Below are 14,170 nucleotides of genomic sequence, written 5' to 3'. Positions count from 1 at the left end.
AACACAACCACTGAATTAAAGGCTTATGATTTGGGACAAGCACATTTTTGGGGAAGAAAGGGGGGGGGGGGGATGGGAGGATAAAATATTTTAAAACCAATAAATAATGATGACACATTTTTAACATATTTAGAAGAAAAAAAAATCATTTGAACATAAATATGTACAAAAGAACATAAAATATAAACATTATTGCACATCTAGTATGATCTACATGTACATGTACACCCTTGTATTGGCATTTTGTTAGTGGTGGTGGTGAAATGTTTTTATTAGGTTTTAAAGTATAGACTAGTTTGTTAATAAATAAACATTCCCTTCCAGATATTCCATCCATAACGGTTATCTGTGATGGTGGATGGAGCAAAAGGTCGAAAAAGCACTCCTATAACGCTCTTGGAGGAGTTGCCGTTATAATTGGTGCAGAATCTAAAAAATTCTTGCACATAGGAATCAGTAATAAATATTGCTACATTTGCAATAGATGTAACTCCCTAGGAATAACACCAAAAGACCATGAATGCTTCAAAAACTTGACTGAATCAAGTCAATCTATGGAGTCGGACATAATTGTTGAGGGTTTTTTGAAGGCTAACGATTTTGGAGTCCGTTATATGCATTTTATTGCAGATGGCGACTCATCCATTCATGCACAAATTATGCAACGTGTACCTGTTTGGGGAAAATTGGTACAAAAGATGGAGTGTGCTAATCACATTACCAAGTGTCTTAGGGGTAATTTAGAAAATTTAGTAAATGAAAATCCTAGTTATAAAGGAAAAGGCAAGCTGTGTAAAAGGACCAGAATAAGAATTGTTAGTGCTGTCCGGTGTTCTATAAGAAGGAGGTCATCAGAAATAAATAAAACACTAGCCATTAAAAATTTGGAACATGATATCAGAAATACGACATCACACATCTATGGAGATCACACTAGATGCAATGAAGATTTTTGCAAAGTTCAACAGACTTCAGATAAAAACCACAGTAATGAAGCACAAACAGATGAAATTGATGATGATGATGATGATGATAATGGTGATGATGACATTTTCCTTCAACAATCAGAAATGTGGACTCAAGGTTCATCCTTACAATCTGCAATGAGACGGGATCTGGCTCTCCTCCTGAACAATGTTGCACGTAAGGCAAGATCTTTAATTGGTAACTTCACAACTAATTTGGCGGAATGCTGGATGCATATGCGAACGAAATTTGATGGTGGAAAGATGCTAAATCACTGTAATAGAGGATCATGGCATACAAGATGCTATGCCACTGCATTAAGATTCAACAAAGGGCCAACTTGGTCTCCAAATGTGTGGGAGCAAGCTACTAAATCAACACCTGGTGTATATTTTGAAAAGCTTTATGAACAGCGGAAACAATGTATCAACAATAACAATACCACCAAAGACAAGTGTAGTATCAAACAAAATCGATGGAAAAGAAAAATGTCTTCAATAAAAGAATCAAATACAAAGAAAGCAAAACAACATTATGGAAAAGAATCTTTACAGGTTGAACCAGATATTACGTCGGAAGAATTCGAAAAATTAAAAGTAAATTATTTGAATAAAAACATAGACATTCCTGAAGCTGATATCATCAAAATTGAAAAAAAAACGACATTGCAACTATGTTCTGAAATTTGGAAAGATGAAAGAAAAAAACGCATAACAGCATCAAATTTTGGCTCAGTTGTAAAAAGAAATTCAAAAATTAAAATAGCACCATTGATTAAACAACTCCTATACAGTACGTTCAAAGGCAACAAAACTACAAGAATTGGAATAAAAGAGGAAAAAGTTACCATCACTGAGTATGTAAATATTAAACAGAAAGAAAATATACACACCAAAGTTGAACAATCAGGACTTGTCGTTGACAAAAATCATAAATTTTTAGGAGGAAGTCCTGATGGAATAGTTATGGAAAACAATGCTAAAGGACTTATTGAAATTAAAAATTTAGTTCATGACAAGAATATTAACTTGACACAAGCTTCAATGTCAGTAAAAAACTTTTGCCTTGAAAAGATATCGAACAATTTAAAACTTAAAACAAACCATAACTATTACTTTCAATGCCAGGGTTTGTTGAATGTATGTAATTTACCGTGGATAGATTTTGTCGTGCGAACATTAAATCCATATGATATACATATAGAACGAATATATAAGGACACAATACTTTGGCAAACCAAGATGATACCTAAACTAACAGCATTCTACCATAATGCTTTACTTCCTGAGTTAGTTTCACCACGCTACAAAAAATATCTTGGAATAAGAGAACCTGGCATATGGGTAAGGAAGTGTTAGATGCGCTTATTTTGCTTTTTTTTTTAACATGTAGGAATAATCTTCCACATGTACTATCATGTCCCAAAAAATTAAATCCTAGATTGTACTTAAATATGTGAATATTTATATAATCAACAGTGACATATATAATAGCCAAATCTTTTTTAGGTGAGGTTTACCTGAGAGAGTTATGTACTTAGTTTGGTTTATAAATATATATAACTGTAGAGTAAAAGAAAGATCTGTTATAAAACATAGCATTACCAAAGCATTGACTATTAAACTGTTGAAATCCATTAAGTCAAATACTGTAATGTATTTGGAACTTATGTACATGTACCTGTAAACAGGAGAACAACAATAGTGTTAAAATAAGGCTAATTTTATCTCTTTATTGATGTGTGTAATGTAGAAAATAGTATCAAGCATTGAGTAATTAATACTACTACAGCGATGCATATTTTTTTTATTGTATAATGTAAATAAAACTGAAATATTTTGCTTGAAATAATTGTGGCTTTGTCCAGTGGATATATGGAAATTATGATGGTAACATACATTTTGTTCAGATATTTTGTACAACACACATAAATTATAGGCAATGTAAAATCTCCTATTGTGTACAAATTAAAGTGTGTTAGAATATTAGATGAAAGAATTCTTGTAATACTATCATGACTATTAGAACATTAGAACAAAAATTAAAGGACCAATCAGTTAGTAGCTGTTATTACACATGTTACATTTTACTTATTTATTTCAGTACACTGAGGTACCATATTTAGGAAGCATTTCAAGCCAACAGACATCTGGTAAAGTGAAGACAAGACGTAGAAAACCCTTGACAGTCGAAAGTGACACAGAGATAGATGAAGCAGTGGTAAAAAATACCAGTAAAGCTGCTAAAAGGTAAAATATATTATTATTTAAATGTGTACTAAAAATCAAAAGTACTAGTACATTTTGTATGGTTGCAAAAGACAGTGGAAAGATGCGAAAGAGTTTTCACAACATAATTTCAAAATAAACTGACAGCGACACGAAAAAAAAAGTTCTAAAGACAACTGCTCACAAAAAACAACATAGAAAACTAAAGACGAGCAACACCAACCCCACCAAAAACTGAGTTTGAACTCAGGTGCTCTTGCAGGGTAAGCAGATCCTGTTCCACATGTGCCACCCATCATGTTGCTCTTGTTACTTGAAACCAACTGAGTGTAATTAAGTAGGTTACATTTGAGAAAAAAAGGATTAGCATTAACTAGAAAAACAGTCTTTTGGATGAAAAGACCTAAAATATACAATAAAGTTTCAATAAATTTGATGACAATTTTCATATACCTCAGGTGTTTAAAAGTTTTATGTTAAATCCATTGCATATGTTTCATTTTTATACGACCGCAAAAAATTTTTGCTGTCATATATTGGTATGACGTCGTCGTCCGAAGACACATTGGTTTTTCGAACAATAACTTTAGTTTAAGAGAACGGATCTCTATGAAGTTTTACCATAAGGTTCAATACCACAAAAGGAAGGTTGGGATTGATTTTGGGGGTTATGGTACCAACAGTTAAGGAATTAGGGGCCAAAGATAAACATTTTTGTAACTTCCAGACAATAACTTGTGTCTTAGTGTGTGGATCTCTCTGACATTGTATCACAAGGTAACATATCACGAATGGAATGCTGGGATTTTAGGGGTAATTGCCTCAAAATTTTAGAAATTAGGGGCCAAAAAGGGGCAAAAAACAAGCATTTTTCTAGTTTCCAGACAATAACTTGTGTTCAATGTATGGATCTCTCTGAAATTGTACTACAAGGTACCATACCACAAAGGAAAGGCTGGGATTGAGTTTAAGGGTGATGAATCATAAGGGGGTTAAAAAAATTGGGGGGGGGGGTATTTTTTTTCCTTTTTTTTTTCTTTAAAATTTTCCATTTTAAATTGGTTATTTCTGATTCATATATAAAAGCAAATAATAATGATATGGTTTGAATAGGTAAATTTAAAATTTTTAAGTTCATAGACCACATTCATTCTGTGTCAGAAACCTATGCTGTGTCAAATATTTAATCACAATCCAAATTCAGAGCTGTATCAAGCTTGAATGTTGTGTCCATACTCGCCCCAACTGTTCAGGGTTCGACCTCTGCAGTCGTATCAAGCTGCCCCCAGCGGAGCATTTTATTAAATTTTCTATGTGATGGTTATGGCCTACACAAATTGAAGTTGTCCCTAATCAGCGTTTACACATATAAATGTTGATTTATTATAAAAAAAAACAATATATTAATTCATTTATAAAATTACAATAAAAAAAATGCAACCATCCCATTTACTTGGATAATTAAAATTGTTATTAAACTTGTTATTGAAGTTTATAAATAATTAATTGTTCTTTTGTTTTCAGATCAAAACGCAAATGTTCTGGACCAAAATTTGTTGGGAGAGAAATATTACATGAATGGGTGGAGGAAAACAACAACAGAAAGTGGTATACAGGCAGGGTAATTTCTGTTATCCAGAATGAAGATGGAGACAAAGATGCTGTATATGAAGTTTTATATGAAGACTGTGATGAACCTTATGAAATTGATCATTTGCTAGAGGATTTTACAAATTCCTCTTTGAAATTGATTGATTTATAGATGTAAGTACAATATGATAATTTAATGTGCAGCAATAGCTTGATAAGGATGCTTTCCTTACAAATAATTTAATTATACAACAACACTTCAAAAATAAGGTTGTCTGAGCTTGGTCTAGATAATCAAATACAATAATCCAAACAATGAAACAAGCAATATTTCAAATATAAAATTTATATGACATTGGTGGTATGATTGCCAAAGAGAACAATATAATCAAGAAACAAAAAGCTGTTGGTTCAAACAAATTATGTTCAATGTATGGCCTTTTGCATGGAACAAATGCACGTAATTCATAATGTTTTGCTATCTGTTGGTATACATACTAAATACATTTTGTATGTAAAAAGGAAGGTAATAAGCATTAAAAAATTTTATTTATATTTTTTTAACAAAAAACAGATATTTTCTTTATCTACTGATGAAGTTAATTGATTTGGTACAATAAGGTTCAATTTTAATCACCCACCATGGTAACTTTCTAACTTCATTTATATTATATAACATTTTACCATTCATTGATTTTTTAAAACATGCTTTCCATACTTTTCCCAAAAGTAGTTCCAAGATGGAAGATTTCATATATTTTTTTCAAATGAAAACCAAACACTAACATTAGAATTTAATTGAAATCTTGCAATTAATGCATTAAATAACATTAGTAGCACATAGATATAGTTACAAAGAATGTTTTTTTTTTATTTTTCATAGTTTTAGAAGACAGAAGATATACAGGGCATTTTTTCTACAAAAGGACTTACATTTGGTATTATATTTCTTTTACTTGACATTTAATATTTAAATCAATGTAACACTATGATAGTAATGACCATGATGAACACATTGATATGTAATAAGTCATAAATTGTTTGGCAGAAATATTTTTAAATGTTTTTTTTTTTTATTTTTTCAAAAGTTTGTTATAATGAACCTTAAAGAAATTTAATAACAACCAATCTTCAGATTTGAATTGAATAATGCAATATAAGAGAACAAGTATATCTCTGTCAAAAACTTATTGTGAAGCTAAATCACTATCTTTGTCATATTTGGCATTAATTTTATTCTTTTTATTATTTAATTGTTTTAATAGTCTACTTTAGCCTCAGTTCTTCTCAGGTAAGCTACATGTCAGGAATTATATCTCTAATTCAGTCACTGTCTTAAAATTCTGTAAAACTTGCCGTCCAAAATATGGCAACTTTCCCGGTGTTGGTGCTTATTCACAGTTTATCTTTAGTGGCATGAACTATATAAATACATGTACGCATTTCGCTATTGTCAATGTCTAAAATATACTTAATATTTGTTTAGTATTTATTTGTATCCTCATTCAAAGAAAAGGGACTCTGACATGTGCAATTGCACGCAGTCTCCGTACATTAGGAATTCCAATGATAATAAGTTGTCCAATAAAGAGGTCGGCATTTTTTCATGATTCTGCTTTTAATCATATTAAGGTGTAATAATTTACAATTTTCTCAAAGTTGCCTTGTTCTGTCATATCGATACATTGTTCATACAATGGACATGTACCATGCTTAGTTCAATCCAGACCCTTTTTCTTGTTAGTTCGTTCTAACATTTCAACTATACCATACATTCCCATGCCAACCGTCAGAAATCCAATACATATGTACAGCTTAACATATGTTTTAAGAAAGTTGCTCCATGCAAAGGCAATCAGAAAACCGATAGCTTCGAACAAACGATAGTTTGAGAATGCTGGCTCCAAGTTGTCTTTAAACAAAAACCCATATAGCGCTGAAATAATAGGTCAAACAAAATAGTACACATAAATAATACATTACAAATTTAATGAATAAATGTAAACCAAGAGTGCTATTTTTACAAGAGTACGGACAACTTTATATATTAAAGTATTTGAAAAAAAATCCTCGCACTCCACAATCTTAGTTATATTTCATACATCGTTGTGAACTTGTAATAGAATACTACGGTGTCAAGAAGTTCTGCTTCAGATCTTGATCTGTTTCCCGAATTTGATGTAAATTAAAACTGAACAGTACATATTTGACTATTAGAAATGAATTCACTTTTTCTATTATCATCTTCCCATTCTTGAGCAGCAGCATACCATGTGTCATCTCCTATAGCGTTTACGCTTTCTTGTTGATATGATTTGCTAGAGCTTGTTCGAACTATAGCAAGTTTTATAACTTAAGTATACTCCTAACTCTAAATTCAGTTAAATAAGGTTATAAGGAAGAACTACTAACATTATCAGAAATTCTTCAAGCACCATTATAAATTTCAGTGTCACAACTCACAAGTGATATCTTTGTTGATTTATATTCCAGATGTCAACTACTTCCAATCTGGACATTATTATCGGTTTTGTCATGTTCCTGGCTGGGACACTTGATGCGTTTTGGAATTTCGATATCATGTGACTAATGACTCATGCATAGCAGAAGACGCTTACACCGTCAAAATATAAAGTTGATTACAGTTGTTATAGTTACATTGTTGTCTGTTTTATACCTTGACTTATGAAACATTAAATGGACATCGGAATGTACCTTGATTGCTCATTACTACTTTAATTAAACGTGAGAATGGAAACAGGGAATGCGTCAAAGAGACAACAACCCGACCAAAGAGCAGAAAGCTACCAATTGGTCTTGGACACAGCGTGAAATCTCGCATCCGGAGGCGGGCTTCAGCTGGTCCCTAAACAATAATGTATACTAGGTCAGCGAAAATGGACGTCACACCAAACTCCAATTTATATAAAAGAACCAAAATTAAAAACACATACAAGACTAACAAATAGAAATTACAGGTTCTACTGTCGATACTACAGATTGGTTGATCGTAAGAGTGTCTAAATTTCCTAATAAATACCTTACCTTTGCATACATTGTTTCTAAATATTCAACCTGAAAAGATATGTACTATACGCACCATTTACTTGAGCCTGTATTACAGCGTCACCTATCCCCCATAGACCGGCAAATATATAGATTATGTATACTGGTTCCTGTTGAGGTTGCCATAGTAGCAAACCAGTTTGAGTTCCTCCATGAACAACAAAAGCTGAAATTAAATAAGTAACATTTCTTAATAAAAAGGATCAAAATTATCGATTTTGTTTTGATTATAAAACAGGGAGCGGTATCAAACGGTTTTGGTTTGCCAAAAAAAAATAGCAGAAGACACATAACTTTTAAAAAATGTTATATTCTTTTTTTTTCATTTCAACGAATATGTCCTATTAATATTCGGCCTCACCCCCTATGGATTTTACTAACCCTCTATGGATCCGTAGGGGGTCAGTAGCGAACTGTATAACGAATTTATCGCACGCGGGACTTTTTCTGCTGCGTTTTGTAGAAAAATAAAGAATGAAACACAACAACATTAATAGATGACGTCACCATTAGCAGTAGACGTGACGTCATGAACCCTCTATGAAATTTACTAACCCCCTACGGATCAATAGGGGGTCACCACGTGACGGCGTTAAACCAATCACAACGTGATAATTTACCCGCGGTGCAATAATTAAAGTTAGGTAGGCAATATATAACATAAACTAATAAATATAACTTAAATGCAATATATCGTCAACGTAAATGCTGTTTAGGTTGAACTTTGTAAATACAGCTGTTTCACAGAGCACGCCCCTTTTTTGGGGAGATGTTTAATATTCATAGATATTTTATTTTATTATACTTTTAGGTAAAATGCCAGATTTTGATTGGCAAATAAGAGGGAGATAATTTACATTATCCCACGGCTCACCGGGAGACAATTTTGGAATGACACCCTCTCTTGCAGACCAATCCAAATCGATACTTTCAAGAAAAATAAATTAAATTTACATCAATAATTTTAAAGACAATGCTCATGTTCGACGTTTTGGCCTCGGAACTTTTTCAAAGAATGTCAAAATAAAAGATACATCTTTCTTTTTGTTGCTTTTCTATTAAATGTAACGTTAATTGTTATGTACATAAAGTTTTTGTTAATTACTTTCAATTTAAAAAAAGTAAAAGACAATAATGGCAGATCATTCAGTACAATAAATTAAATAACACACACATAGCTCAGAGTGTAATAGAGCAGATTGTTACCCCTCGAATGAACTCTGAGGTCCAAGGAATATAAATGGTGAAAATATGCCGCACAGCCCTATGTTTTGACCTTTGAAAAAAAAAGTAGTGCATATGAACATTCCATTCAAAGATATAATTTTTTACGAAACTTTATAGTAAAAGTTGTACAGTTTTAGCCGTAAAAGGAGTTCATATTGGAAATTGCATTGTCTATCACTGCAGTGCAACCTATACTTTGACGGGTTGAACATAGTGAAAATCTGGCCTATAACTTGGTGAATGTCGGTTGGCTGGGCTTTCATGTACGAAAAGAGGGTACCGGTTTGCGTTAAAAAATATCAGCACTTTTCTCCCTGAACTTCCTAGAAGGTAGAACTTTGTTACCTTTCAGCAACATTCTCGATGGATGGTAAGTAACACGCACTTATAATCCTTTTCAAATGGTTTAGTTTTTTAGAAGGCCTTGTCGAGTTGAATCATTTTATGCTCAAAAGTTGAATGATATTCACTCGATAATACTTATGTGAATGATTTCTTTATAACAAAGAAATATAACTTACCAAATGCAAACAATGGAATCTGCCCGACATACATCATAAGCTTACCAAAACTCACTGAACAAATGGCATTTACAATACCATAACCAATCATAACATAACCAACGTTCCCTATACCTATAGTACAGCTAATATAGGACTAAAACACAAATATAACTTCTGTGAGTACGATTAAAATAGACATAGTATATGAATAATTTTCATGCTATCATTGTTTAGGAATTCTTCACTTTGTGGAATATAAATAATATGCTCAACTTCTGTTATATAATATATAATAGTGTGCGATGGGAATACAAAAAAATATGTTTTACAGTTAAGTTGTTTAGTGCCTTTCATGTACTTTTTTTTTATTTGTATTTTCTTTTATTTGTGTTTTATTGGTTTAAGCAAAGGGGGAGGTTAAGATCTCAGAAAAACAATAGATGAACATATATCATGTGCTTGTCACAAGTCAGTACCTCGTCATTAATTGTTTATTGTAATGCAGTAATGGTGGGATTTTTATTTTACAATTCAAATACAATGACAACATAGAAAACTAAACACTGAGCAACACGAACCCTACCAAAAACTGGGAGTGATCTCAGGTGCTCATGAAGGGTAAGCAAATCATGCTGAACTAGTTACATCGTGTGACTCCTGTAAGTACAAACCCTGTGATAAGTCTAAGTCAGTATGCCACATTCGAGGAAAGAGAACGGGGTTGTGGTTATGACATTTGGAACATATCCGTCAAGAATTTATCAGAACACACAATTGTGTTTTTTTTTTATTTACCCTAAATACTAAGCCAACTTGTTTATGTAACAAACAAATTTAACGATCTTACCTTAGTGAAATCCCCCGCAATGAATGCCTGCTCAACTCCGCTATATATAGTTAATATCACTAACAATTTCTGGTATGGAGACTTCCATAAGTGTTTGAATGTTTCTATCATCAAACTGAGAAATAATTTGCCTTTTTGCTTCTGGTCTTTATTGTTTCCAGGTATATTTTGTAGGAATAAGACAACAATTAAAAACCCAAACGTAACACTAGCCATATTAATCCAACATAAAATGTGCACCTAAAATGAAATCGGAAAATGTAAAATAAAGTCAAAATTCATTTTGGTTTATCCGATGTCAGAGTTTATCCAGTATGGATGAATATATATTACACGATTTCATTTTATGATAATCTTAAAATTTTTGTCATTTTTTCAGAGGTTTTTATGTCTGTCTTTTTATTTAAAAAAAACATTTTTACAATGTTGAAGTATTTTATTGTTACTGTTAAAAGTTATTTTGTCTTTTATTATTTTTTTTTTTTTTTTTTTTTTGGCTTATAAAATAATTTAGCTATGATTTCTCAATAAAGGAATACCTTTGAGTTATCTGGTCTATCCAAATTTGTATTGTTCATTTGTATACCTGGGTCATAATTGGCTCCACATTTCCCAAGTTCATCTGCTGTCAGTGTAAAATTATCTTCAACTCGCTCGCTTAGCACTTGAGATGAGATAATATTTCCCCAAATTTCGCCTGTAAAAAGTAAAATCACAAAAATACTGAACTCCGAGGAAAATTCAAAACGGAAAGTCCCTAATCAAATGGCAAAATCAAATGATAAAACACATCATATAATATATCATTGCAGTAATTAATTCCTGCATTAACCTTGGTTACATACGGTCGAAACTATAAAACAATAATTTACAATAAAATAGGAATAAGATCACAAAATAAAAACAACAAAATAGGGAGGTTATTTTTCCAAACAAGACAAACATGGGGACTCATACTCAATATGTAACGTTATTGGCCTTCAATCAGTTATTTTAATGTTTTATATATATTTTTTTTTCAAACAAGATCCTTTCAGAAGCAACTTTTATCAGGCGTGAGTACAAATAACATAACCGGTACCAATTGTACTACAGCAGATGTGCATTTGACAATTTATGTCTCTTAAGTGATGTTCGCTACTCTGTTTCAAAATAACAAGCTTTTTAAAAGACTGTTATAAATTGATAGTATACAAATAAAGGAGATAAAAAAGCGTAAAAAAATGAAGGGTCCGTGTTTCGAGATATAAGCCTTTGAAAAGTTGGCGGGAAATGATTCTCTCTTGATTTTTTCCTACATTTAACATTGGTACCTTTTTTCTTTCAAAAACTATGAAAAATAACAAGGATTTTATAAAATTTTCAAATATGGTTTTTTAAACTATATGTAATAAAATTATGAAAAGAAAAGTAGGGGTTAGCGGGCAAATTTTTTTAATGGCACTACATGGATAAAACCAGAGGATTTCGAATATCTGGTAAAAATTCAATAACAAGAGGAGCGAACATCCTTAAGTGATGCTCGTGGTCGCAATATTTGAAAATTAAGAACCTTATACAAACGTTAAAGTGCTGATCAAACCAAAAAAGGACCTAATGAAGATAGATTTTCATTTTTGATTTCAAATATGTTCAAAAACAAATCTTTAATTCTTTCAACTTACATGTTTGGTAAACCATGAAGAAAAATCCAAAGAATCTGCTCATAACATGATGTGCAGTAGAATTTGTTAAAAGAGCATACCACATAGCCATCCTGGTCAAATATGAACACTTAGCAGACCACAATGGCGCAGCTCCTAACCCAATGATGACAGAAGCTGGAACAATAAGACTCCAAACAGCATGGAAATTAGCTGCCATGTACAAAAGATAACAGACCATAGAGGCAGCAATAGTCCATTTACAACCAAGATGACTGATCACACAAGAAGGCAGAAACATGCATGATATGACAAGAGCTCCATAGATGATAGCTAATCCTCCAGTTCCGAGTCCTTCTTCCTTATTTAAAGTACTTTGAAGATTTGTTATAGATTGGAATGGAATGAAAATAAATAAAAATCCAATGCTAATAACAGCTACATTTCTAAGTATCTGGAATTTTGTAAATGGAATGTCATCTTTGCTCTTCTCCTTGTTTTCTTCTGAACTCTTCTCTATGTCCATTGCTCTTTTATTTAATAAGTTCTGGAAATACAAATACAATTTAGATTTGTATGGCAACGGTAAAAAATACAGAAAAGTCTTCAGTCACAAAGTTGTTTTACTACTAAACAAAATTGGGGTTTTCTCATTGTTGAAGGCCGCACTGTTGGTGCCCTATGATTGCTTACTACCCCTTCATTTTAACTCTGGTGGATAGTTGTCTCATTGGCAATCATACCTCATCTTCTCAATTTTATAGATAAAAAAATCAAAATTTTGAGCTTCGCATTTGTCATTTGGACGTTACTTGTGTGAAAATAAACATTGCACTCTCGAATTCATCACATATTTTAATAGTTACATCAGATTAATATCAAGATGACAAAGACAAATCATCCTTTCATTCTCTCAAGGATAAAGACATGATAGAGAGGAAACAGCGAAATTATTTCTGTAATATCTAGCCTGCAGACAAATTTTAAATAATTAATTTATCTGTTTAAAGTGTGCATTTATAGCAGACTTTCATGTGTATGCAACATTTATGTGCACAGAACTACGAGTTATTGGAAAGTCGTCACAGTAATGGTCAAAACAAAATGTTGGAAACAAGGGCGTATTTAGACAGCGAACGAAAGCACCCTTATACTTCAAAAGCATGGGTTGAAGTTTAAAGAGAGAGAAAGAGAGAAACAAAGAAATATTAAATAACATGTAATTTACATGTAGGAGCAACCACTCTACATTATACTAGACGGAAAATGTGCTGCATCTTTTTCTGGCCTTAATAACAGGAATTGAAATGATATCAATGCATCTGCAAATCTCAAGTCTCTGAGATAACAATAGACAACCACTTAAATGGTTACTGAGATAGGACAGACACATGCACATGGTGCTGGGTTAAGTGGTTACTGAGATGAGACAGACACATGCACATGGTGCTGGGTTAAATGGTTACTGAGATAGGACAGACACATGCACATGGTGCTGGGTTAAGTGGTTACTGTTATGGGACAGACACATGCACGTTGTACTGGGTTAAGTAGTTACTGAGATGGGACAGACACATTGTATATGGTGCTGGGTGAAGAGGTTACTGAGATGGGACAGACACATGCACATGATGCTGGGTTAAGTGGTTACTGAGATGGAACAGACACATGCACCTGTGCTGGGTTAAGGGGTTACTGAGATAAGACAGACACATGCACATTGGCTTTGAACTAGCTGTCATGCGAGTACTCTCAGATCTGTACTTAGTGTCTTTTTATTGTGGGGATGTTTAAGTACCCTGTCTCTGTGTTTTTGTTATAAAGTATTTCTGTTTGTATCCATCTGATGATTAAAGCCTTTTTCAACTGATTTTTATAGTTTGTTCTTATGTTGCACTGTTACACCAGTGTAACACGTTAGGGGAGGGTTGGGCGCCCGCTAACATGTTAGAGCCCGCCACATTCTGTATGTGCCTGTCCCAAGTCAGGAGCCTGTAATTCAGTGGTTGTCGTTTTTGTCGTTTGTTTCTGTGTATGATATTTGTTTTTCGATCATTATTTTGTACATAAATTAGGCCGTTAGTTTTCTCGTTTGAATTG

General features: G+C 32.6%; 2 protein-coding genes across 2 annotated transcripts; one reads left to right on the top strand and one right to left on the bottom strand.

The window, feature by feature from the left end:
• The first annotated feature begins 1,097 nt into the window (after window positions 1-1,097).
• Window positions 1,098-5,892, top strand: LOC127703187 (uncharacterized). Its single transcript, XM_052207716.1, has 4 exons — window positions 1,098-2,309; window positions 3,070-3,215; window positions 4,719-4,958; window positions 5,668-5,892. The coding sequence occupies exons 1-3, from the start codon at window positions 1,104-1,106 to the stop codon at window positions 4,954-4,956; spliced, it is 1,590 nt and encodes a 529-aa protein (XP_052063676.1). The 5' UTR covers window positions 1,098-1,103; the 3' UTR covers window positions 4,957-4,958; window positions 5,668-5,892.
• Window positions 5,893-6,039: 147 nt separating this feature from the next.
• On the bottom strand, window positions 6,040-12,596 carry LOC127702789 (protein unc-93 homolog A-like). Its single transcript, XM_052207093.1, has 5 exons — window positions 12,092-12,596; window positions 11,273-11,280; window positions 9,599-9,734; window positions 7,885-8,016; window positions 6,040-6,720 (listed from the first exon to the last, which is right to left on the bottom strand). Exons 1-5 carry the CDS (start codon window positions 12,594-12,596, stop codon window positions 6,503-6,505), a joined length of 999 nt encoding a protein of 332 aa, XP_052063053.1. The 3' UTR covers window positions 6,040-6,502.
• Window positions 12,597-14,170: the final 1,574 nt, after the last annotated feature.

Source organism: Mytilus californianus, unplaced genomic scaffold (assembly GCF_021869535.1).
Source record: "Mytilus californianus isolate M0D057914Y unplaced genomic scaffold, xbMytCali1.0.p SCAF_5, whole genome shotgun sequence".
NCBI classification, from domain to species: domain Eukaryota; kingdom Metazoa; phylum Mollusca; class Bivalvia; order Mytilida; family Mytilidae; genus Mytilus; species Mytilus californianus.
The sequence above is the reverse complement of the archived record's forward strand: the minus strand, read 5'-3'. Positions and strand labels throughout refer to the sequence as shown.

Coding starts and splice junctions, on each gene's coding strand:
- LOC127703187 (XM_052207716.1), top strand. CDS start 1,104: ATGAGACGGGATCTGGCTCTCCTCCTGAACAATGTTGCACGTAAGGCA. Junction 2,310..3,069: donor TAAGAGAACCTGGCATATGG/GTAAGGAAGTGT, acceptor TATTTATTTCAG/TACACTGAGGTACCATATTT. Junction 3,216..4,718: donor ACCAGTAAAGCTGCTAAAAG/GTAAAATATATT, acceptor TTTTGTTTTCAG/ATCAAAACGCAAATGTTCTG.
- LOC127702789 (XM_052207093.1), bottom strand. CDS start 12,596: ATGGACATAGAGAAGAGTTCAGAAGAAAACAAGGAGAAGAGCAAAGAT. Junction 8,017..9,598: donor GATTCCATTGTTTGCATTTG/GTAAGTTATATT, acceptor ATTTAATTTCAG/CTTTTGTTGTTCATGGAGGA. Junction 6,721..7,884: donor AATACAGGCTCAAGTAAATG/GTGCGTATAGTA, acceptor CTATTATTTCAG/CGCTATATGGGTTTTTGTTT.